The sequence below is a fragment of the Rhipicephalus microplus genome, chromosome 6 (assembly GCF_043290135.1).
Source record: "Rhipicephalus microplus isolate Deutch F79 chromosome 6, USDA_Rmic, whole genome shotgun sequence".
Classification (NCBI taxonomy): Eukaryota; Metazoa; Arthropoda; class Arachnida; order Ixodida; family Ixodidae; genus Rhipicephalus; species Rhipicephalus microplus.
Window position 1 is genome coordinate 25,510,479 of NC_134705.1, and position 27,000 is coordinate 25,537,478.

Consider the following 27,000-nt stretch of genomic DNA (forward strand, 5'->3'; position numbering starts at 1 on the left):
GACCATCAATACAAAAAAATAAAAAACAAGTTGTACACAAGAGGGAAGGTTTGTTTACCCTGCAGTATAATTGAAATAAAGCTGATGCATGATTGTTTTTTTTTCATTTTGACTGTACCATCGCAATAAGTTTCCTTTTTTTAAAACATCATCACAGGACAACTCAGTAAGCTTGTGCTCGCTAACGTTACTCAATAGTCTTTTTTCCTTCTTTGTCGTACCAGTCTAAAAACCAGAAAGCTTACTGGATCTCAAGATTACATATAGTAGTTGTTCCCTCACTTGTTTATGTGAAAATCCACTAGTATGGACTCTCTTCGAGTGCACTGTTGCCGTAATTGTTCTGTATCTTGTGCCTCATTAGTTCTTTTTTTGGTTAACTCTTGCACACTGAATTATTGCTACCATTAAAAGTCCCGCCAGCGTTAGTGCAATGAACTGAACTTATCGCTGACAGTAAGTCAATGCAGCAAATTTTCCTGCAGTTCACTGAATCAAACACACGTTCAAAGCAAATCAAGTAAGAGGACAGCTAGTGATGGCATTTTCCAAATTGAAAAAGCTGTTCGGAGGAAGCCACAGCATTAGATTTTAAGTAAGGCCGTATAAATTGAGGCACATGCGAGCCCTATCTATATACCTTTAATAATAATATTATTATAGAGCATGAAAGCCGATTCTGACAGGGGCTATACGAGAAAGCACGTTGATTGTCATTCTCTGATCAGTTTCCAAGCCTCACTTTAGCTTAAGCAAGCCTGACTTTATCCATTCATTGCATGCAGAAAGATAGCAGAAACACAGTCCAAATATATCTTCATAATATACAAAGTGTAATTAGAGCACCAATTCGTTTTTTTTCTAACACAGTTCAAATTTGCAATAATTAAAAGACGTCCTAAAGTTTACATGCCTGTCTTACTGTTATTCATGTCTTTCATGCCTTTAATTAGACGAAACTAGTACACTAACATGTCAACGTCAATATAAGAAATGGCTCAGACGTGAAAGGTAGTCAAAGATGACCATGCACGCCATTGCTCAATTATTCGAAGAACATCATCAGCTGGATGACTAGATGGATGGATGGATATGGCTGTACCCTTTAGATCGGGCGGGCGCTAGCACCACCAAGCCGTAATACTTAATGAACCAAAAACTAGGTTTTGTTCCTTAAAGAATGAGGGTGAGGATTCGTACTTTGCAGTGAAGGCTTTAATTTTCACTCGTGCCTTGACTTTAGCCACCAATCAGATAACCTCTTTCTAGTTAATTCTACCCGCTTCCGGTCTATTTTGCTCCCCCCCTGTCCCTAAACCCCAGTGCTTTGAAAAACTCTGCGCCATCGTCCTGAACAATAGGGTGATCCCCCTTTACAGAATATCATCAAGTGTTCGGCAGTTTCTCCTTGCCCTCCACAGCACTGCATACCATGTCTACTCCTTCTAATTTAGCCCGATATGTCTTGGTTCGCAATACTCCCGTCCTGGCCTCAAACAGTAGAGAACTACCCCGAGTATTATCATAGATCATTTCCTTGGCAATTTCCTGCATCAAAGTTTGATAGATCTCTAGTGCGGACTTCTTAATCATACCAATTCTTCACATATCGATCTCAGCTTCCTTCACATTCTTCTTATCCGATAAATCTTTTGATTCCGCCCCCTGCTGTTTTCCAAGTAATTACCAGTCAATTTTCTGGTTCGCTTTCTCCATTTTGTATCGCTATTCTTCATGTACAAGTTGCTGAATGCCTTCCTAGCCCAATGCTCCTCCCCCATGTATATCAATCGCTTCTCAAATTTTATTTTACTGCTATCTTCCCTGTCCTCAAATGATGTCCATCCCATAACACCTTGTACTTTCTGATTTGGTGTATTCCCGTGAGCTTTTAAGGCAGGCCTACCTATTCCACGTAGCTTAATTTCTAATCTTGCTTGAACTTCTGATCTCATGCACTAGACCGCATTGCCGAACGTCAGACCATGAACCATGACCCCTTTCCATACTCCTCTCACAACATCATACCTGTTGTACTTCCACAGTGCCCTGCTTTTCATTACCACTGCATTCCTGGTACCTTTAGTCGACACGTATATTTAGTGTTACTTAGGTACTCAGGCCCATTGTTATCCATACAATTGGATATTTGTATTCATCTGTCATCTCTAGCATTACCTCCTGTATTCTAAGCTCACTACCTTCATTCTCATTAAAAATTATGACTGCTGATTTTTCTCCAGTGAATCTGAAATCTAACCTATCTCCCTCATTACCGCAGATGTCCAACAATCTCTGCAAATCTCCCTTGTTGTTGGTCATTAGCACTATATCGTCTGCGCATATCAATGCTGGTAGTGCCTGTTCAATGAGTGTTCCTTGTTTGATATAAAAAAGGTTGAAGCCCAGTCCACTTTCCTCTAATTTGGCCTTTAATCCTTGTAGGTACATCATGAATAATAAGGGTGACAAGGGAAACCCCTGCCTAAGCCCACGTTTTACCTCTGCAGGCTTGGATACCTGTTTTTCCCACATCATAATTACCTGGTTACATTTATAGATATCCTTTAAAAGATTAATAACTACATCTTCCACGCCTAGTGTGTCCAGTATTCCCCACAATTCTTCTTGAACCACGCTATCGTACGCTCCAGTGATATTGTCACGGGGTCTTGAAGTGGCCGAAGACAGGAGACTTTATGTTGGGACTTAACTGTTTATTTGGGCGAGCCTGTGCCCGGTAAAAGGAAAGTTCGATTTCAGTAGCAGTCTTGCACAGATAGCAGTGAACGGCGCGTCGGCCGTGGATCAACTACTGACAAGCGGCGAAGCACGTCGGCATTTATATTCTTGCCGTCGAATGATCTAGCGTTATTGCTGGCGGTGGCGTAGCTTCCAGAATAATCTGTACAGTTCACAGAGTTGGCGTGATCTTATCGAAATGATTTACTACAGTCCGAAATCTTCTCGAAAACTGCAGGCGCGGTTTGCGCTGAGAATTGTGTATTGTTTTGGGATGATAACAAAACTTGGCAAATGGAACGTGGCATTGCCCCCTCTGAAAAAGGCATCGTCCCGATGCTCTAACTAAAGATGAAGGTACAACAATAATGCAGCAAGGTACAATGAATAAATTACGATACAATAATAATACAAAAAACACTGTTTCAGTTTGTCAACGCGCATGAAACGGCTTGAGGCGCGTGACATGAACGACTTCAGATCGTGATCGGCGTCGTTGAAAGTTCGTGATGCCGTCGGAACAACCTCGTAATCAAGTGGGTCGAGACGTCGAACCACCCTGTGTAGTCCGAAGAACCGTCGCAGAAGCTTTTCACTTAGTCCACGTCGGCGTATCGGTGTCCATACCCAAACACGTTTACCGGGCTGGTATTCCACGAAGCATCGTCGAAGATTGTAACGGTGGCGGTCCGTCGTCTGTTGATTCTTGATACGGAGACGCGTGAGTTCTCGGGCTTCTTCGGCACGTTGTAGGTACTCACTCAGATCGAGATTTTCTTCGTCGGTGACGTTGGGTAACATGGCATCGAGAGTCATTGCCGGGCTCCTTCCGTAGGCCAATTTGTATGGAGATATCTGTGTCGTCTCCTGCACCGCCATGTTGTATGCGAAAGTCACGTACGGAAGAATGGCGTCCCACGTCTTGTGTTCGACATCGACGTACATTGCCAGCATGTCGGCGATCGTCTTGTTAAGCCACTCGGTGAAGCCGTTGGTCTGTGGGTGGTACGCTGACGTCCGGCGGTGGTTTGTCTGGCTGTATGCCAAGATCGCCAGATTCAAGTCGGCAGTAAATGCCGTCCCTCTGTCGGTCATACGAACCTCCGGGGCGCGGTGACATAGGACGATATTTTCGACGAAGAACTTAGCTACCTCGGATGCATTGATTTGGGAAGGGCTTTTGTCTCGGCGTAGCGGGTGAGGTAGTCTGTAGCTACCACGATCCACTTGTTTCCAAAAGCCGACGTCGGGAACGGCCCCACTAGGTCCTTAACAATCTGCTGGAAAGGTCGGCAAGGTGGTTCAATTGGCTGCGGAAGTCCCACTGGCCTTGTCGGCGGTGCCGCCTTGCGTCGCTGACAGTCCCGGCATGTCCTCAAATAACGAGTGACGTCGGTGGTAAGACTTGGCCAATAGTACATTTCTTGTATCCTCGCGAGCGTGCGAGAAACACCGAGGTGCCCTGCCGTCGGATCGTCGTGCAGGGTCTGCATGAGTTTTGGTCGCAAAGCTGAAGGCACCACAAAGAGGTACTTAGCTCGAAGTGGTGAAAAGTTTTTCTTTTGTAGAAGACCGTTTCGCAGGAAGAACGACGCAAGTACGCGCCTGAATACCTTCGGGACTACGGTGGTCCTGCCTTCGTGGTATTCTATTAGGGCCTTAAGTTCCGGGTGGGCCGCGGTCATTCAGCGAAGTCATCAGTAGTTATCATTCCCAAGAAGTAGTCGTCATCCGGGTCGTCGGGTGGTGGTTGGTCGACAGGCGCACGAGAGAGACAGTCAGGCGTCGGAGTGTTTCTTGCTGGACTTATAAATGACAGTAATGTCATATTCGTTAAGTCTCAGGCTCCATCGTGCGCAGCGACCTGAAGGGCCCTTTAAGGTGGCTAGCCAACACAAGGCGTGGTGGTCGCTCACAACTTTGAAGGGCCTGCAGCAGAGGTAGGGGCGAAAGTTCAACGTTGCCCAGATGATGGCGAGGCACTCCTTTTCTGTTGTGGAGTAATTGGCTTCTGCTTTGGATAGCAATCGGCTGGCGTAACTAATAACCCTTTCAAGTCCGTCAGCCTTCTGCACAAGAACGGCGCCAAGACCTACGCTGCTTGCGTCAGTGTGTATTTCTGTCTCGGCGAATTCGTCGAAATGGGCAGGTAACGGAGGCGTCTGGAGGCGATGTTTAAGCTACTGGAAAGCGTGTTCCTGCGGCATTTCCCACTTGAACTGCACGTCGGCATTGGTAAGGTTAGTGAGACGATAGGCGATGCGGGCGAAGTTTTTCACGAACCACCTATATTAGGCGCACAGGCCCAGAAATCAGCGCACCGCCTTCTTGTCAGTGGGCGGCGGGAGGTCGGCGATGGCGGCTGTTTTCCGTGGATTGGGACGACCTCCAGACTTGCTAATAACGTGCCCAAGAAACACGAGCTCCTTGTACGATAATCTGCACTTTTCTGGCTTGAGTGTGTGTCCGGACATCTTGATGGCTTGAGGTACAGCTTCAAGGCGCCGAAGATGCTTGTCGAAACTCGAGGAAAACGCGACGACGTCGTCCAAGTACACAAGGCAAATCTGCCACTTCAATCCTGCGAGTACTGTATCCATAACGCGTTGAAACGTTGCAGGCGCTGAACAAAGACCGAAAGGCATCGTCTTAAACTCGAAGAGGCCGTCTGGTGTTATAAACGCCGTCTTCTTACGGTCTTTTTTGTCGACTTCAATTTGCCAATAGCCAGTCTTGAGGTTCATTGAAGAAAAGTACTTGGCGTTATGGAGCCGACTAAGTGCGTCGTCTATTCGTGGGAGAGGATAAACGTCCTTTCTTGTGATATTTGTTCAGGTGGTGATAATCAACACAGAAACGTAGGGTCCCATCTTTTTTCTTCACTAACACCATGGGGAATGCCCATGGACTCTTGGACGGCTGGATAATATCATCCCACAGCATTTCATCAACTTGTCTCTTCATGGCCTCACGTTCTCGCGTGGAAATCTTGTACGGACTCTGACGGAGTGGTCTGGCATTTTCTTTGGTTATGATGCGATGTTTCGGGATTGGGGTCTGCCGAATTTTTGGTGACTACTAAAAGCAATCTTCGTATTGCAGGAGCAGGGCCTTGAGCTGTTCTTGCTTATGGTTCAGAAGTCTGGGATTGACACCGAAAGCTATGGGAGAGGCTTGGTTACTCTGAGCAGGTTCCGCAGAATCGGCGAGGGCGAAAGCAGCGGTAGCTTCGACAATTTTTTCGATGTGTGCGACCGTTGTTACTTTGTTCACATGTTTGTACTCATTGCTGAAATTTGGGAGCATAACCGTTGCTTCGCCTACCCGCAGCTCCACAATTCCTCTTGCGACACAAATGTTTTGGGTGACCAACAGATGCTGACTGCCTTCAACGACGCCTTCCAGGTCAGGTGATTTAGGAGCGCCGACTGAAATAATGACGCTTGAACGAGGCGGAATGGTGACTTGTTCTTCCACCACATTCAAGGCAAGGTTTTCTGACGGCGTGCGCGGCGGTAGTGCTTCTTCTGTGGATAACGTTATCGACTTTGTTTTTAGGTTGATGAGAGCACCATGGAGGCATAAGAAGTTCATGCCAAGGATGACATCTCTCGAGCAACGCTGTAGGACTACGAAGTCTGTAGGATAAATACGGCCGTTAATGGTCACTCTCGCTGTGCAGATTCCTGCAGGCGTTACGAGATGACCTCCAGCTGTGCGGATTTCAGGGCCTTCTCAAGCTGTCCTAACTTTTGTTAACTTCGCGGCGAACGACCCAATGATGACGGAGTAGTCGGCTCTAGTATCGACGAGAGCGGTCACACTGTGGCCGTCGATAAGAACGTCGAGGTCGCTAGTTCACCGTCTCGCATTACCGTTAGGGCGTGGCATCGGGTCACGGCTGCGCCGGCTTGTTCCGCTGCTTCCATATTGTGTCGTCAGGTCACCTTCAGTAATTGAGGTTTCGCCGTCAGGGCTTTGCCTGGTTGGCGTTGTGTTTGGAAAGATCCGTCACGTCGTCGTCGGAGGAGGAGGATCTTCGGTAGTTCGTCGCACAGCAACCGCACCTCCATCGGTTGCTGCCCTTAGTTTCCCGGATACGGGCTAAGAGACCGGCCCCGCGTTGGGCCAGAGTACTGCCGGTGGTGCGGTGACGTGCGGCGGCTGGGCGAAGGCGAACGCCAAGAGCTTCGTGTGTGTCCACTGAGTTTCTGTCAGGTAGACGGTGATGTCACGTGGTCGTTCTCCTGGCTGTTGACGCAATACACTGACGGCGAAGCCACGCAGTCCCATCTGTCGGTACTGGCAACGGCGGTATGTGTGTCCGGCCTCTACACAGTGGTAGCAAAGCGGGTGCTGGTCAGGGGTGCGCCAGACGTCAGTCTTCCTCAGTGCACTACGCTGTGCCGCTGACGAACGGTATGACGTCGGTGGGGGTGGTGGTGGCGGTGGCGTCTGTGCGATGGGGTGGCGTTTTGGCGTAAACGGGGAGGAGCGTTGGCGCACTGCAGCGGCGTAGCTCATAGCTTCCGGCTCGGGCAGCAGTGCTTGAGGAATTCGAAGCGATTGCCGAACTTCTTCTCGCACAATGTCGGCGATCGAATCCACTTGAGCCTGCGCCGAAGGCAACAGCTTTCGCAACACTCCCCGCACGATCGCTCGGATTGTTTCACGCAGGTCTTCGGAGTTACTGGCTTGAGCAGCAGCGCATTCTGTAGTCAAGCGACAATTATACTGTCTGGTGCGCATGTCCAGGGTCTTTTCGACAGTGGTCACTTTAGCTACAAATTCTTGGATGGTGTTCGGTGGATTTCTCATCAGTCCCGCGAAGAGCTCCTGTTTCACCCCTCGCATGAGAAAACAAACTTTTTTCTCCTCAGGCATGTCTGGGTAAGCGTGACGGAATAGTCGGGCCATTTCTTCTGTGAAATTGGTGACATTTTTATTTGGTAGCTGAACCCAAGTCTCTAATAAAGCAGCGGCCCTCTCTTTGCGAGCGACGCTCGCGAAAGTTTGCAGGAATGCACTGCAGAAAACATCCCACTTTCGGAGCGTGGACTCCCGACTTTCGAGCAAGGTCCTTGTGGTGTCTTCCAAATAAAAGCACACACGACGGAGCTTTTCGTCATGGTCCCAGTGGTTGACGGCGGCCACACGGTCGTATGTTTCTAGCCAGGACTCCGGGTTTTCGAACGATGACCAATGGGAAATTGGTGGTTCCCTGGGTTCATGCATGACCATCGTGGGCTGGGACGCTGCGGTTGTCATTGTCGCTGCAGTCGCGGTCATGACCTTGGTCTTCCGCGCCTTGTCTTGTAAAAGCCCGTACTCTGGTGGTAGCCCTTGCTGTCGGCGGCTTGTTCGCTGCTCCTGGTTGGCGTCGGTGTCTTCTCCGCGACGTGGGCTGGGTTCACAGCTTGACGGGGGCGTCCGGTACATGAACGAAGCCGCATCTCTACCAGATGTCACGGGGTCGTGACGTGGCCGAAGACAGGAGACTTTATGTTGGGATTTCACTGTTTATTTGGGCGATTCTGTGCCCGGTAAGCGGAAAGTTCGAATACAGTTGCAGTCTTGCCCAGATAGCAGTGAACGGAGCGTCGGCCGTCGATCAACTACTGACAAGCGGCGAAGCGCGTCGCCATTTTTACTCTTGCCGTCGAATGTTCTAGCGTTATCGCTGGCGGTGGCGTAGGTTCCAGAATAATCTGTACAGTTCACAGAGTAGGCGTGATCTTATCGAAATGATTTACTACAGTCCGGAAGCTTCTCGAAAACTGCAGGCGTGGTTCGCGCTGAGAATTGTGTAGTGTTTTGGGACGATAACAACTTAGGAAATGGAACGTGGCAATATCCAAAAATGCTTGCCACAGGGGCTAGTGTTCCTTTTCTACTATTTCGATGCACTGCGTCAGTGAGAACAAATTGTCTTTTCAACCTCCAGTTTTTTAGAAACCCAATCTGCTGTTCCCCCAGCAACCCCTCATCCTCTATCTATGCATGCAGTCTTTCCTTCATAATCTGCATCGCCAGACTGTAGACCACTGGTGTCACTGTTATAGGATGGTAGTTGTTTATGTCAGCTTTGTATCGCTTTTCTTTATAGATCATGCTCATCCTGCTAAGATTCCATCCATCGGGAACTTCACCATCGATTATTATTTTGCTCACTGCCTCTCTCAAAGCCTGCTTAGACTTCGGACCTACTTTCATTATCAGCATAATTGGAATGTCATATGGGCCTGTTGATGTACTACTACAAACTCTTTTCTCAGCCCATTCCCACTCTTGTGGAGAAAATGGAGCCATTGCGCCCATTGATTCATCCTTGTCTATTGTGGTGCATAAAGCACTTCTTTGGCGAAATTTTCATCACCCTTGTTTTTATATATTCAATAGCTTCGTCCCCTTCTGGCCTAGCACATTCAGCTGTAGTTATAAACCTCTGCTGTAGGCTCGCCTCATATCTTATGGAGTTTTGATGGTTTCAAAATTTCGCAGCTGCCTTTCTATCTTTTTTATGTACTTCTGCCAGCCACTGAGCTCCATTTCTTCTAATCTTTTCATTGATCAGAAGGAATGCACCCCTTTTACAGCTTAGAAAGATTTCCCATTTTCTTTCATCAACATCTGTCGGTTTCATCCACTGCTTAGCATGTCTATGTTTCCCAGAGGCTTCCTGACGTTTTGCTATGGCTCTCTTATCTTCCTCATCCCACAAACATTTGGGTTTCTGTCTTCTTTTCCGGGGTTACTTGTCACGTGCTCTAACAAGCTCTAGCTCAAACAGTCTATTAGGTTCGTGTATGTCTACGCTGTTTTGTGAACCTCAGTAATTATTTTCTCAATTTGTTTATTGGCTATTTCAATTTGCCTTTCTGAATAAAAATTTTCCTGTAGTTGCTCATCTTGCCTCCTTCCAACTTTCACTGCTCTTCGAAAACTTAGCTTGATACGTTTGTGATCACTACCGAGAGTATTGGCGCCAACTTTATCTATGTTCATTTCCCTGACCTTATTATACATCTTATGTGACATCACTGCGTACTCTATCGTCGACTGCAGCCTTCCTACCTCCCATGTTATTTGCCCTTCACACTTCTCGGTACTGTTGCAAATGCTCAAATCAAGCCTTTCACACATATCTATGATCATTCTGCCTGTCGGGTCGGTATGCCCATCTATATCATCTATGTGCGCATTCATATCTCCTAGTATAACTATCTCGCAATCTCCTCCTAACTCCTGAATGTCATTTGATACTCACTCTACCATTGCCTGGTTTTCCTCTCGAACCTTTGCTCCCGCCCACAAGTACACAAAACCAAGGAGCGTCATTTGCCCTGCCACTTTCTCTTTTAGTCATTATTGTTTCTTGCACTCCTGGTTGATCCTTTGCCAGTCTGTACTTTTATGAATGAATGCCCCAATGCCACCACCCCTTATGCTGCCTTCTGTTCTATTACAATATTTCCACGCCTAGTCCTCATTGTTAGGAGGTCGTTCTATGTCCCTGAGATAATTTTCTACAAAACCGTATACCATCGGCCTCTCCTCCCTTAGTTGTCCTTTTATCTCTTTCCCCTTGAGCCTATTCCTACCACCCTGCATGGTAATATACCCTATGTCTGAATTGGCTCGGCGCTCGTGGCTACGTCTATTTCTGCCCCGGACTCTACCTATCTTAGATACTGATGCCGCTTTGGAACCGTATCTGTCCTACCACCTGTCAAAAAGTCTCCCTGGTTGTTTTCCCGTTACTAGCTATCCTGCACCCCGAAGGGCTTGCTCGCCCCCCCCCCAAAAAGCTACTGCGCGTCCTGCAAGTCGCCAACCCACCTCATGACCTAGCCGCCCATCAAAGTGAATTCTGTCTCGTTGAAAACCACTCACCTATGCACCTCTCTATTTATTTCCACCACCTCCAAGCCTTTCTCTCGACGCATCCGTCACAGTTCTTGGTTTGCGGTGACAACCAATCTTTGCAGGTTGCTATCACGCATCGGTACCTCTGGTGCCGTGCATACCGCTACCTGTACCTGAAGAGAACTGGTACGCATGTCATCAGCGCCTTTCGCCGGTGTGGTTGCTAGTCCTGCTGTATCTTCATTTACTATATCGTTTAAACCGCCTGCATTTATCACGAGCTTTGTCTAGAAGCTGTAGTCTTGAGTTTTGCGCTCGCTTGCCTCATGACTGCTTCCAGCTTGCGTCCTGGGAACGCTCCTACTGCTACCCTCTTGTCACCTCTTACCCTCTCTTGATGGCTACTGTGCGACGATTGAAATTCGATTCCCCAGCGATCATTACATGGTGTGACACTTCAGCTGGAGCGTCCTGCACCTGGGGGTTACTTGCACCTGTGTTGCCTGCTGCTTTGTTCCCTCCCAGCCCCACCACTACTTCGCTGAAGCTGGAACTGACAATCGAACCGGCTGAACCTGATTTTGCCAAACTTGCTTGCTCTTTCTTCTCCGCCGTTCTGGGTGCCGGTTCCCTACTGTCCCCTCCGTAGGCCGCTCCTCTGTTCACCTTGGCTAGTGCTTCCTCGGTGGACTTCAGCCTTTATCTTATAGCCCTCGTTTTCTCTAGCTCTGTCGCCAACGCAGTTTCGAGCTCGGTGATTCTCATCAGCAGGTCACTCTGGGTAACCATCATTTTCTCTATTTTTCCCTTGACCTCACATTGCCTACACCTCGCGTCAGCCTCTTCTTCAGGCTTCTACACTTGGGTCCATTCTCAAACCAACCCCACATCCTGAACACTTTACAGTCTCTTTAACCATGTGTTTCCGACACCAATTGTCCCTATGACTTGTCTCACTTGATAATTACAAAACTTGAGCCCTGCTCTACGAAAAAGAGAAAGTCTAAGCTCTACTGCAAAAATTTGCGTGTTCAATGTAAGTGCACTTCCCCCAGGGGGTGTCAAAAGAAAAAAACAAAAAACGAAAAATCAGACACACACACACGCGCGCAAAAACTAATAAATACCTAGTTACTGACCCTCCGAAAAGCCGTACAATAAAATAAGTGCTACAGGGATTTTAACTGCTGCCTTATAATTATGAAGACAAGCTAAAAACATGCAAAACAATTTATCTGCGCAGTCGATCGGGAGCGCTCAAAAAATACGTCCATCCACCGTGACAGTCCAAACCTAACTACATGTAGCCCCACCAGTGCCCTGTTTCTCCTTCAATTTGAGCACACTCCCAGCAACAATGAAGTTGGTGAGCTGATTAGAGAGAAATTTGGTGAGACTTTCTCTAAACCTGAAAGCGAGAGCATTTCAATCACGTATAGATGAGTTGTGTGTATGTATATGTCCTTGTTTCACATCTTGGCGATGGACAGCAGCTTCTCGGAACAATCTTATCGTGTTTATGAGGTCGAGATTTCGGTTGGGAACGTTGAGTGTTCTTAGTGTTCAAGATTTTTTGCGGTATCCACTTTAGCATATGTTCATGGTTGGTGGATGACGTGTTCAATGTGTCACATTGTAGTCGGCCTTCATGTCTCGTCCACTTGCAGCCAGCACTTTTGAGGGTAGCTCAAGAGTTGTACTGAAGCAATTGTATTGAAGCCATTGTTGAAGAGCCGGATTTGAGTATAGCTTTCTTCTCTATCAGTGTGTGTTCCTTCAATTGTTCTTAGCAAGAAAGATATTGAAGGTAGGTGGTTTTCATGACTTTTCAGTGCTGTACACAGACTACTGTCATGACCCAGCTTCTCGTTGCTTTAAATTACTTTGCTTCGTAGTATTGCTGTTTGCATGCTTCTTCAGTAATTTGTACTAATTCGAAAGCAAGTACTAGCAGCTGTTGATCGTGGTGCTTTTATTTGGTGTTCCACATACTTCTCGCTAGATTCATTTTCACACGAACAAGGAGTCAAATTATGGTGGTAACCTTTGCTTTGAATGTTCTGTTATTGTATTTTAGCCAGGGTCGGTGCCAGGATTGATCTATACCGGGCATGCACTCACAACAAGCGAGGTCCTTCAGGAGGAGCAGAGAGGCGGGAAACTTAGCCATTGTGTTATGACTATGTTCTCTCTTGGGAACATAGTCGTAATAAATAGTCATAACACAACACAGGGGTCAGGCAAAAATCGGGGGAGGGGTGGGGGCCTCCAGTATCCCTGTGCCTACCTTGGCACCACCCCCGATTCGAGCCTGTGTCATCTGACTGCTGATGACCTCGTGTGACAGCTCTCCTTCGTGCACTCATTGTTTGTCAGTTATTTACTCGTCTTATCAGTTGAAGCCTGTTCATGTGACGCAGACATACCTCCGTTGGTTCTTGTTCAGTCATTTGCTAATGGTGTATCCTCAGTATTTTTTCTCAGTGTACCCTTATTTTACTTCACAGGAAGATCAGCAACGTTACAACTTTTAACTCCTAGCATCTTTTAACTCTTAGCAAGTGTGCACTTTCTTGGTTGCGGCTGGTGTATCTTTGCAGTGGTGATGTCCTGAAATTCTATTACTAGCTCCACAGGCAAAGCCTCTTCTTTTAAATAGCTGCAAATCACCTCTGAAGAACATCATTACCAATTGCTTAGATTATAGCCCCTTCAGGTGTGAATTATGATGCACTGTCAATAAATGTGGAAAATTCAGCTAGCACAACCACAAGACACTCAATATTACATTCCAAAGAAAGAAATGATGTGTTCTTTTATGTGAGCTTCAGCAAGCCAATAAAGTTTCTATGAAATTAAATACTTCAACATTCTGCTGTAAGTTATATTTAGTTTTGACATAAAATAAATGAAATCATAAGCTCCTGATGTGTGGGCAATTAGTTCTCATTGCTTTATTTTGGGTGAATAAAAGAAACACTTGACGTTGGTTTTAGAACACGATTTGAACGACCCATCAAAGATAACAGTTCTTTCACGAGAGTGATCACCTACAGTAGTGCGCAGCAGACTGAGGTCAGGTCAGGACATACAGACTAGAGAGAAAGTTCAGTTCATCGAGCGAACTATGTATTCTACTCTATTTTGGCCTCAAGTTAACACAGCTAACATAACATAATTGCATACGTAAATGTAGCCACTGATGCGAAGTGGTTATATTTGTACCTCTTAGTAAAATGTTTTCATTTGAAAACATAAGATCGCATAAACCTTGACAAAATGCTTAAACAGGGGCCATGGACTTATAACATGTGATATAGGCGGAACTTAGTGTGGTGTAGGGATAGGGAGATGACGTCCTTGGTCTTCAGTGCAGACAAGTTGAGTATGCAATATTTGTTTCTCGTTATCCCATTGCTGAAAATTTCAGGGGTGGGCCAATTTCCCAGTGTCTCATTTCTTGGCTACACCTCTGCATTAAATATGAAGCACCCATCTTGCACTTTTGTACCTTCAGTGGCTCATCAATTAAACCGCCTCTCTGGTGGACGTGACTATTTCAGCGATTACTAATACAGATATAAATATCTTGATCTGCATGTCAAACTAAAAGTGAAAAGGTCGTTTCAGTTTGAAAAGCTTTGAGGAAACGTGTTCTTATACCACATGAATATTAAAACTATTGAGAACTTCATGTGTGTAGAGCAGTATAAGTCACAAAGATATAAAATATGGGAAGAGTGGCATGCACCAGCTACTGTCGCCAACTGAGCTATTCCTTGCATTTAGTTCTGTTTGACTCTCCCACTGATTATAGGACGTCCTAAAGACACACACAACCCAAAATTACACATAGAGTATGTGATAAGTAAGACAATTGATCTAGTTATTTGCTGATCACAACAATTCTGTTTGCTGTTCTGCAGTGATTTTTGAGAAAGAAAACTATAAACATATGACTGAGCAAGATTGAGTAACACAGTGAGAAACAAATTTTAAAATCTCACATGCCAAATATACAAAACATGCACAGCTGCTGACAGCAAAGGCAACGGTCTTCGATACTACAAACAGTCCCCACTCGTAGCTTAAGATTTATTCATAGATATCGCCTTTCAGTTTTGAGGACCAGTTTTGACACCAGCTGTCAAAGTATCCTTCTCTTGTTCTGGAGATGACAGCAAGTTTTGACACACTTTCCGGTACGCAACGTGTACATCCATCAATTTCTCGAAAGACAGCCAGCTGGCCTTAGCCACACCACTTAAAGGAAAAATAATAAACGACAACGAATGTGAAGTAAAACTCTCTACAGGAACAAGCTTGCCAGATCTGTGCAGAGCACTTCCTTCTTTCCACAGACTTGAAAAAAGCAGGAGAGAAAGGGGTGGAAAGAAGTCGGTTGTTCTGTACTTGATAAAACAACACGACACCGTAAGCGTGCGCGTTTCTTGTTTTTAAACAATTTAGCCTACATGTTATGTGTTATATGGATCAGCACATATGAACTCACGGAAACGTTTGTTCTTGCGCGTCGGTTTGCGGCCGTGCTCAATTAGGTCTATGAACTGCGTAAGCTAGCTGATGTTTTGGCTACAGTAGGGCAATGTTTATCAAAATAATCAACAATAAACGTTCCACAACCAAATTGTTATTCGCAACGACCCACGAAGACAAGGTGCCCGATGTCCACTTTACCACTTTACCAACCATTCACTGCAAAGTTGTAGGTAATTCGTGTGGTCGTTGGGATACAGGATGCGAGCGTCAGTGCGTGTGTCAGATCACGGTGAATGCGTGTGTTGTACGATTCGATCACCGTAACGCAACTCATAGCCCCACTTCCCACACGTCAAGGACTTGTGTGTCGTTAACTGGTAGAGCGCTGTGAACGCGAAAAAACCAAATCGGTCGTGGCGATAGCATAACAGGACACAAAATACGATACGCTTAAATAAATAAATGTTTATCAGAGAAATAGTCTACGTTGCGCAACTTCAATACAAGCATGCATATCAACTTGGTGTGCATGGTTTAATGACAAAAATATATTACTCATGCGCCCGGCATATCACTCTCTTGAACTTGAAAAATTGACACGTGAGTGGGACCAGAACAGTGCCAAAAGCAGCAGACGCAGAAATGAGCTCATACCGGTCCAATGTGGCCGTTCTAATACGCTGGCACGTCCAATATTGACGGTACTTTGTCAAAGTTGGGCCATTCTTGGGCCATGAACTTCCAATTCATTCCCAACATTGGGCCAACAATCTGTGCCGCCGGGAATATATATATATATATATATATATATATATATATATATATATATATATAAATATATATATATATATATATATATATATATATATATATATATATATATATATATATATATATATATATATATTGTTACACAATTTAAGGTAACTTAATGGGGGGGTTTTAATGGGCCCTGAGTCCGCGATCACAGTATAATGATGATGGTCACCGCTATGGCTCGTACCCACTCAGGGGGATCGCAGTGGAGGCAACGTCGTCTTCTTTCTCTGCCCACGCTTCCCTTGTTTTTCCTGGTAGTGATACTTTGTATCATTCCTCCTCTCTCAGAAGAAGCCCTCTGGGCGAGTCATTCTTGCATCTCTTTTGTAAACGGCTTCAGGCGGGCAACATGCGTCACCTCCGTCTTGCATGAACGTCGGCCACTAGTGGTGACACGTGCAATTTCATAGTTGACCTCGCTGACTCGACGGAGTATCACGAAAGGACCGGCATAGTGTGCCAGTAGCTTTTGGCTCAAGCAACGTCTGCGTATTGGGGTCCACACCCACACTAGATCACCGGGGGCAGAGGTTACATGCCTGTGTTGACTGTCGTAGCGAGTTTTGGATGACTCTTGCGCTGCCAGTGTACGTAAGCAGGCAAGTCGACGGGTCTCTTCCGCACGACACAAGGTTTCCGCAATTGTTAAATCGTCATGGATGACAAAAGGAAAGGTAATGTCCAGCGTTTGTCGAGGTGAGTGAGCGTAGAGCAGATAGATAGGGCTATAGCCTGTCGTTTCGTGTTTCGACGTGTTGAAGGCGTACGTGACGAATGGTAAGACTTCATCCCAGTTTTTGTGGTCAGAGGCGACGTACATTGACAACATGTTGATCAACGTTCGGTTTGTGTGCTCGGTGAGACCGTTAGTTTGCGGATGATACGCAGTTGAGTGTCGGAACTTGGAGGCACACAAACGAAGTAATGATTCGACAATATCAGCGGTAAATTGTCGTCCACGGTCACTTATTATCACGCGAGGAGGTCCATGTCGGAGGATGACTGAATGCAACAGGAACTCCGAAACCTGGACTGCCGTGGCGGAGCATAAGGCAGCCGTCTCGCAGTACCGCGTCAGGTAGTCGGCGCATACAATTATCCACCGGTTACCTTTTGAGGAGCGTGGAAATAGTCCCATCAGATCAATGCCAACCTTTTCAAAAGGGGAACCGGGAGACTTTACCGGTTGCAGGTGACCAACTGGACCCGAGGAGGGCCGGTTGTGGCTCTGGCACTGCGTACAGCTGGCCACGTAGTTCTGAATTGTTTTGCTCATTTTCGGCCAATAGAACCGCTCTTTCGTGCGACTAAGTGTTTAAATGTTCGTGCGGTGCCTAGATGGCCAGAGGTGGGGTCATCATGCGTGAGACGCAGAACAGACGTTTGGAGGGACGCAGGAACAACCAGCAGAAAGCGGGCGCCCGTCGTGGACAAGTTTCTCTGGTAAAGACCATTTCGGACGCAGCATCTGCCTTCGCCTAATGAATTTCTCGCTCCAGGGAAGAGAGCTTTTAAGCTTGGGTCATTACGCTGGTCAGCGGAGAAAGTCACGGGATCAGGAAAGACCGACAACAGAAAAGCGATAACGTGTTCAAAGTTATCGGATTCACAATCTGTCGATGGTAGCGGCATTCTGGAGAGGCAATCCGAATCAGCGTGTAGACGGCCAGTCTTGTATGAGATGGTGAAGACATGTTCTTGCAAACGAATGGCCGATCGTGTGAGGCGGCCGGATGGGTCACGAAGGTTGATCAGCCAACACAGGGAATGGTGATCTGTGACGATAGTGAACGGGCGACCATAGATGTATGAGCGAAACCGTTGCACGGCAAAGACTACGGCTAGGCATTCCTGTTCGGTCACTGTGTAGTTGCGTTCAGGCTTGCTTAAAGAACGACTTGCGTACGCCACAACGTGTTCCTTCTTGCCAGAACGCTGAACGAGAACGGCACCGCACCGGTACCGATGCCACTTGCATCTGTGTGAATTTTCGTCGGCGACGAAGGATTGAAGTGCCGAAGTATTCGCTGCGAAGTTAACAAACACTTCAGCTTGTGAAAAGCGGCATCACACTCGGAGGTTCACTGAAACAGGCTGTTCTTACGTAGAAGGCTCGTCAGGGGGTGAACCACATCCGCAAACTTGGGTACGAACCGGCGGAAATACGAGCAGAGCCCGACGAAGCTACGCAGTTGTTTCAAAGATTTAGGACGCTCGAACGATTCAACGGCCGCGGTCTTTTGTGGGTCAGGTCTAATGCCATCTTTGTCGACGAGATGTCCTAACACCAATGTCTGTCGCTCACCAAAGTGGCACTTTTTCGAATTCAATACAAGGCCAGCTTTTTCAATGCAGCTTAGCATGAGGTCTAGGCGAGTGTTGTGCTCCTCAAACGTACGTCCAAAAATTACGACATCATCAAGGTAACACATGCATATATGCCATTTTAAACCACGCAATATAGAGTCCATAAATCTTTCGAATGTCGCAGGAACAATGCATAATCCGAATGGCATAACGTTGAACTCGTAAAGTCCGTCGGTTGTAACTAATTCCGTCTTTTCTTTGTCATCTGCGTGCATCTGAATTTGCCAGTAACCTGATCTCAGGTCGACAGATGAAAAGTAGGACGCGGAATGCAGGTAGTCTAAAGCGCCATCGATGCGCGGCAGTGGATAAACGTCTTTCTTGGTAACAGAATTCAGTCGGCGGTAGTCAACGCAAAATCTCCACGTACCATCCTTTTTCCTCACTAGAATGACAGGAGCAGCCCACGGACTTGCCGATTCCTGTATTATTCCTTTTTCCAGCATTTCTTGGACTTGCTCGTTGAGAATCTTGCGCTCCGATGGTGCCACTCGATAAGGTTTCTGCCTAATGGTATGCGCCGACTTGGTGTGGATCTGATGACGTATCCGGGACGCTGGGATTAAGGGCCGTTGGCTATTTTTAGAAAAATCGAACACTTTCGAGTGCTCGGATAGAAAGTCGAGCAGTGTATGACGTTCGCTTTGGTTAAGTGACTTGCTGACCATTTGTAGCAATTGGACATCTTCTGAACCTTCTAAGCCTAGATGTTCATTTTGGCTTGTAGCATCAAGAAGCGCAACCAGCGTCGTACATGATTCGGGTCTAAATACTGCAAGTTTCATGCCGCCTGGCAAAAGTGCAGGCTCCATGGAACTGTTCATTGTCCACACACCTGCCCGTCCATCAACGACTGGCACTATGCAATGGGGAATGAGAATGTTCTTTTTCAGGCATGCCAAGGGAATCGGTTTGAGCGTGGCGTCAAACGTGCCACAGTTGTTGCTAGAACATGTCACGGGAACACACACAGCAGAAAATGCAGGAACGACTGTGTTCACGGAGACGAAAAAGATGCATTCCTCCGGACGGGAATTTTCTAAGAGCGCCGTTGGGAAAGTACCGTGTATAGAACGATGCCCACTTCTGCAGTCTACAGTTTCCCCACACTCACACAAGAAGTCAATACCCAAGATAACGTCATGTGTAGACCGCGGAATAACCGCAAACTCTGTGCAAAACACCTTGCCACACAGCGAGACGTCCACAGTACAATATCCCACCGGACACAACACGTCACCACTTACACCACGAAATGTCACCCCACGGTTCAGGCAAAAGATCACTTTTGGTCCCAGCAGGTTTTTAAAATTTACACTCATCACCGAGACTGTCGCGCCTGTATCCACAAGTGCCATAGTATCCACTCCATCGACAACTACATGAACTTTGTTCTTCAACAAAAACGCTGACTGGCGTATACCTGTAGATAGCACGTGTGACCTCGCGGCCTCACCCCCACTGGCCGCACCGACTAGTTTTCCGGCGGTGGTGTACGTGCGCGTCGCCGTGGCGATGGTGATCGTGGAGCACGGGGAGCTGGTGGTGGTGTCAAACTTCGATCAGAGGCCGGCGAGGGGTAGCGCGATCCGGTAGGTGCGCGTGGTTTCCGTGACGTGGAGAGCGGATGGTCGAAAGGTTGGTGAGACATGTGCCGAGACTGTCGCTGATATGGGCGGTGGTCACAGAAACGTGCGATGTGACCCGGGACACTACAGTTGTAGCATACCGGACTTGGTCGAGGGGCACGTTGATGCTCAGAGTAACGACTCCTCTCGGAAGGCATGGGATAGTGGTACCGTCCTTCGGGAGCCCTGTAGGGAGGCGATGTTGGGTAAACAGGTGGGCGAAAACTTCGTTCGTAGTTGGGAGGTGGTTGACGGGGGAATCCAGCCTGCCGTGTGCCTTGATATTCATAAGCGTCTGTTGCGTTGATCGATGGTTGCCATGGTGGAAGAGAAACAAGAGTCCGCACACGTTCTGGTTCGCTTACGTACCCATCCTGAAAATCGCTGGGGAGATGATAGCTCTGCTGACATCGAAGCAGCTCTTCTATAACGATCGGCCGTATGGTCAAAGCAAGGTCGTTAGGCGGCACTGTTTCAACACTAGCCACAGAGTGGACGTTGGACAGGCGGCCGAATTTCGGATAAATTCGTCGCATCTTAAGGGATTCAAAGGTACGACAGTGCTTCATCACGTCGGACACGGAGTTCAAGCAGTCTTTCCCAATTAAGAAATTGTACACGTCTTCAGCTATACCCTTGAGAACGTGTCTAACCTTGTCTTCTTCAGACATCCTCGCATTCACGATCTTGCACAGCTTCAATATTTCTTCAATGTATGTCGTACATGTTTCTTCTGGAAGCTGGGCCCTCTGAGACAATGTCTGCTCCGCGCGTTTCTTCTTTGCGTCTGAATCACCGAAGCACTTCTGCACTTCTTCAACAAAACGTTCCCAAGTCGTGAACATGTCCTCGTGGTTCTCGTACCACATAAGGGCGGTGTCAGTTAACGAGAATACGACATGATTGAGCTGTTCGTTCGAGTCCCAGCCATTGCTTCTGCTCACCCGCTTGTAGTTCTCGAGCCACACGTCGACGTCTTCTCCTGAGGTCCCGCCGAAGTTTGGTGGCACTCTGTAGTACGGCACGGAACCCATGGGAGTTGGCCTCGAAGCGTTGGATGGCTGCTCTTGGGCCATTACGATCGGCGAAGGTGGAAGTCCGGCGAGGCGACGGCTGCGATGAAGTCCTGGTAGTGAAGCTCCCGTCTTTTGGTTCGTCCTACCCAGCACCTTCCACCAAATTGTTACACAAATTAAGGTAACTTAATGGGGGGGTTTTAATGGGCCCTGAGTCCGTGATCACAGTATAGTGATGATGATCACCGCCATGGCTCGTACCCACTCAGCGGGATCGCAGTGGAGGCAACGTCGTCTTCCTTCTCTGCCCACGCTTCCCTTGTTTTTCCTGGTAGTGATACTTTGTATCTATATATATATATATATATATATTGTCACGGGGTCGTGACGTGGCCGAAGATAGGATACTTTGTATTTAACAGTTTATTTGGGCGAACCTGAGCACGGCAAACGGAAAGTCCAATTACAGTAGCAGTCTAGCACAGATAGCACAAAGGCAATTTTTATTCAACGAATAACATGTAGTCAATATACACATACACTTATCATAACATTGCACATAGTTGCTTTTTTTAAAACTTATCAGGAATATTGACAAGGGCGCTGTGGCCGTACATTCCCAAATGAACAGAGCATGTAATGTGATTGTGGACATGGTACAAAATTTCGGATGGGTGCTGGCGATTCATGCTGATACAATATATTGGAGTGTGTCATTATACAATGGCGAACATGTATATAACTGCTTACCATGCAAGCATGCCCTTTCTCTTAACAGTGTTCACCCCGCAGAGTACACTCATGCACTACCTTATGGCTAACTCATTTAGACGTAATAAAACGTAGGTGTGCAACTTTTTTGCCCCCCCCCAAAAAAAAAGGAAAGAAGAAGAAAAGCCGGGTGGAAAGAGGTTAGTAAGGCGTGACCGGGCTCAAAAGTCTGCCGTTCTTTAAAAAGAAAAACCTGGTATGCCAGCGGCGAAGGAACTTCTCCTCGCCGCTGGTCTCGAGCTCTCTTGTGAGGTGCTGCCACACCAAAAGTCTAATGCGGGATACCACTGGGTAGGCCGCTATAATAGTCCTGTGCTTGGCTTCCGCTAGGCATCGCCTTCGCCATATTACGTAAAGCGCGCAAGCGACCACCAACCTAGCGAATGCGCCTTTGTTACGGTCAAGAGCCGGCGGTGGCCGTATGCGGAAATCCCTTGTCACCAGTCGCCAGATAGGCCTGGCTGCAGGGCATTCGAGGAATGTGTGCTCCGCTGACTCGTCAGCACGGCAGTTAGGGCAGCGTGCGGATGGGACTACCCCAAACCGATGGAGTCTGTCTCTTGTTGGGAGGATCCCCCAATTCCTCTTCCAAACAAAAACTTGGATCTCCTTTAAAGGCCGCCCCCAAGCTCTGCCTGTTTCCTTCGCCATTTCCGTACTTTGCTTCTCTCCTCTTCTAACATCTGGCGTCTCATCACCTCCTCCGCTATACGGACCGGTGGTTCTTTGTCGACGTCGCACTCCGCGACTTTCTTGTCGAGCATCCTCTTGGTCTTCGCCGCCGCCTTGTAGAAGGGAGAGAAGTTTTTTGCCAACGGACCTGGGTGCCTGTCGGCTCCTAGAAAGCCATTATTGGTACTGGACCAGTACAGAAGAAGGTTTTTCCCCATGTAGGCCCCATCTGGTGCAGGGAGCGTGCTGTTTTTAGGGCGAGCACTTTACTGGTAGTTAGCACGTGTTCCAGTGCTAGGCCCCCTTCCTTTGCGGGCAGCTGTAGAAGGCTTCTTTTTTACCGGTGCCGGCTTTCCTCCCCCAAGGAAGCCTGTGATGATGCTGTTCAGCTTACTTGTGGTTGTTGCTTGCATCAATGCCACTCTATTCGCAAAAAACGCGAAGGCACACATGGCAGTTTTTACAATAATGGCCTTTTCTCGGAGGGTCAGCAGTGGTTGGCTCTTTCGGCACCGCCTTGAGCTCTCCCCAGGGCTTTCTGCCACGGTGTGGGTGCTACGCTCTCCCTTGAGAAATAGACACCCAGGACCTTTACTGTAGCGACCACTTCCATGTTACCCATTGCATTCGATGGAAACAAACCGAAAGTCAAAGCCTTGCTTTCCTCCTCGTTGATTCCGGGGTCCGACACTTCGGCGTAGTGGCTGTGGGTGTGTCGAAACCGCTCAAGGCTGCTTCTGTCCCTAACAAACAAGGAGACATCGTCAGCATAGGCCAATACCTTCAACTCCTCATCTCCAGTCAGTGGTAGTCCCCTGAAGTGCGCATCACCTGATAGGCTCGTCAGCAACGGCTCAATAGATAGGACAAAAAGTGGGACCCAGCGGGTGCCCCTGCCTTATGGCTCTGGTGTAGGCAAAGCTTGCCATTGCTATACCATTGACGGCCACCCAGCATGTCAGGTCACTATACAGCAACTACATAACGTGGATGAAGTCCTCTGGTAGGCCTAGTTCTCGCAAGACCTCAAAAAGGTATTCGTGCCTGACTCTGTCAAATGCCTTTCCCTGGTCGAGCGACAGAAAGGCACCCGAGAGTCTCTTGCTGGCCGCATACTCAAAGGCATCTCTAGTTAAAGTCAGGTTTGCGAACGTGGATCTTCCGGGGACAGCGCAAGTCTGGCTTGGAGAGATGATTTCTTGTAGTAACTATTTCACACGATTGTTAATAACTGTGGCCACAACCTTGTAGTCGACATTGAGGAGGGTTATGGCGCGCCAAGATGATGGTGGAGTAGGGGGACCCCATCCTTCAGCAGCAGCGCAATTAGACCTACACGGAACGAGGCTGGTTTCGGTGCTGTTTTAGCACCTCGTTCACAAGTGCTACAAGAAGTCTCCCAAGAGGTCAAGAAAGGCCTGGTAAAATCTAACCGTAATGCCATTCATTCCCGGGGACGAGTTTGGGGACATGGGGGCAACTGCGTATCACACCTCCTCAATTAACGCTTCACCGCACAGGGTCTCGCAAGCGCCTTCGCCAAGTCTTCGGAGGTTCCGGCAGAGATCTGCGACCGGTTGACAAAGTTAGTAGCCATCTTCAGGGGCGACTTCCTGAAAGAGGGACTTGAAATGGCTTCGGAAAATGGCAGCTATTTCCGCTTGATAATCTGTGGTCAAACCATCCGGATGCATGGCCTGTGTTATTCTAGAGCTTCCGTTACCGCAAACCTCGCACAAGTCAGCCGTCACGTCCATTTCGCCCGACGATCCATGCGCTTCCGACGTCTTACGCGTCCTCTCTTGAGGGAGTCGTTTGTATTCGACTTCCAGGGATGCCAAGTAGTCCCTTGTGCATGAGGTAAGGGTCTCTGCGCCTTTACCAATTCGCATTCTGCGTAACACTTTGGCCATTTGTGCCGTCAGTCAGCGCTTTCTGTTCCTTCCTTCGCTCTGCAGGAACCCCTTCCCCTCTTTTTTCAAGCTCTCCCAGACATCAGGTGTTATAGAAGGGGCTTTCTGCGCCGACTTTTCCAGGAAGGACCTGATATTTTGCAGGCTAGTTTTGTCCTGTAGCAGAGTAGGGTCAAGTCGCCATGCTGAGTCGTCGTGACGAGGTCCGGCTGTCCCTTTGACTGTGAACACGACCGGGGTATGATCCGTCATTCTTTCTACCCTGGAGGATAGAGTTGCTGTTTCGCATGACACCACTGACGGTAGCAGGAAGTCTGGAACATAAATCCTGTCGATCCTGCTCACGGTGGTCCTGGATACACACGGGTCGGTACAAAAAGATTGTCATGAAGGTGTACCCAAGCATCAGTGAGCCTGAGATGACGCAGAATTCTGACTAATTTCTTGGCATTGAAAGTAGACCTCCCACTGCCCGGGCCTCTGATGCGCCGTGTTGAGTACACCACGCAGTTAAAATCGCTTAACAGAACGTGGGATAGTGGTTCCTGCAGGTTGTTGTGCAGCCCTCTGAAGAAGGCATTCGTGTCTGTTCGCGTAACTGGTGCGTAAATAGACACAAATTGGACCCTCCTGCCGTTGATGTAGACGTCGAGCATCAGGAAGCGCCCATACTTCCCAAAGATACAGTGGGCCTTGCGACGGAATTTTCCCGAGATAAAGATGGCGCCAATGCCGCATGACCTGGCACTCGTCAGGGAAAAAAAGCTTCGACGCGGCATTCTTTTTTAAAAACAGCGACATCGAGTGGGGACGTAAAGTTGGTATCCTGAATAAGGAGCATGTCAATCTCAAGTGCTTGGGCCACCGCCAGAAGCTCGCGCTGCTTTATCTTATCACGGAACCCGCGGACGTTCCATGTAGCAACTCGGAGCGCCATACCGCTTCGTTGTAAACCAGTGCCTCGGGGAGGGGGGGGTGCGTCGAGGGTTAACCTGCGCTATGTTGCGCATAAAGAAAAATCGGGCCTCTGCTTCAAGGGAAGGTGGGGAGGGGGCACCTCAAGCGCGCTTGCGTTAAGGTGTGCATTAGAATTCGTGACGCATCAGGGTCTATCGCCGGCCTCTCTGACAGGCAATTTTCCTCTCCCATGTGGGGTTCTAGCTAGTCTTTGGGACTTTACTCGGGGAGGGGCATCGCTGTCGCTACTCGATACCATAGGGGTCTGTCGGCGATGTATATTGTCGGAGCCCTGAGGTATAATCTGTCCCGAATCGACTGGCCTGTTCTGCGCCCGAGGCGAGCCTGAGCGCGAGCGGTTACTGCGCCCGCGAGCGAGCTGTGTTGGGTTTGTAGGAACCCTTTGTCGTCCTCGTTAGCCGGGCCTGCTGGCGGTGTCGTCTCTGCCGGGCTGGGGTAAACTACCGGCTGCCACGGGTTAGGTGTCCTGGCATGGTCGCTACCAACGCTAGGCGTAATGCCGGTATGAAGAGGTGGCGCGTCCGACGTCCAAAGGCGGGAAGTGTGCCTCGTCGACGAGCAGTTCCACCAACTCCTCACCATTCTCGTGGTCTGATACTTTTCGCTCCTCGCCCTCCGACAACGAGACCACCCATGACTCCCTCGAAGTCTCGGCAGAGCTGGTTTCAGGGCTACTGCTCGCCGCTTGCTCTGTATCAGTGCCATCATGGCTCGACTTACTGCCGTTTTCCGCAGCATCCATCAGGGGCTCGGGTTCTGATAGTGTGGCGTGCTCATCGACCCGCTCGTGTTTTGCGGCGTTGTCCCAGTAGTTGGGTGTTCTGCTGGTGGTAGGCGCCGAAGATCTGGGTTTAAGGACCTGGAGTCCCGTCGTCTGTTCCGCGCTGCGCGAGGTCACAGGGTGACCGTTCTGCTCGTCGTTTGCTGGTTCATGATGGACTGGTAGAAAACCGTGCGCGGCAGCCACGTACGAGCGACGCCGAAAGCACTCGCGCGTGCCGTGTCGCCCACCGCATCGCTTGCACGCTTCTTCGCACGCTTCCGTGCTATGGCCAAAAGCGGCCCACCGCTTACAATAAGGAGTGGTGCATGCGGTGGCCATGTGCCCCTCACCCTGGCAACGTGCGCACACGCGTCGCATGCCGTGGTATTGCAGCATTACTTTATAGCCCTGAATCGAGGTGAAGTTAGGAGCCGGCTTGCTCATTTCTATCTTCATCATCTGAACTCCATTCAGTTTAGTGTGCCGGGTCGGTACCATGGTGAACGTCACGCTCTTAACTTTACCAAAATGTTGCATAACCGAGGTTATTGCTTCATCCGGTACATACGCCGGCAAGCGTTAGACGTTTACATATGTGACAGGCGGCCCTACTGCTTCCACTCGCACTTCGTGCCATTAAGTGTGAAACCCTCTGCTACCATTAGTTTGGTTGCCTGGCTAGCGTTGCACGCACAGATAAAAAATCTGGAGCCTCCCGTGTGCTGAAGGGCCAGCACACTATCATCACCTGCCGTAAATTCTATAGCATCTACAAGCTCATCTACGAAACGTCTCCTTCCGGAGCGTTAAATAAGAAAGTTTTCCCTCACCGGGGGTTCAAAAACAGACGCCATTATGGTGGGCGTAATCTTTCCGTCACGCTGGCAGCAGGGCCGGGGGCGTGTCTGGTAGAACTGGTGGCGCGCAGCTGTTGCTGCGCACTCGTGGACAGGGCTCTTGGCCTT

At 48.3% G+C, this 27,000-nt stretch overlaps 1 protein-coding gene across 1 annotated transcript in view; it reads left to right on the forward strand.

Annotated features, from left to right (window-relative positions):
* Positions 1-25,034, forward strand: part of LOC142765826 (uncharacterized) — a 39,134-nt gene extending 14,100 nt beyond the window's left edge. Inside the window, exon 2 of the mRNA XM_075867632.1 lies at positions 24,846-25,034. Coding sequence (XP_075723747.1) covers positions 24,846-25,034 — 189 coding nt within the window. The remainder of the gene's footprint in view (positions 1-24,845) is intronic.
* Positions 25,035-27,000: the final 1,966 nt, after the last annotated feature.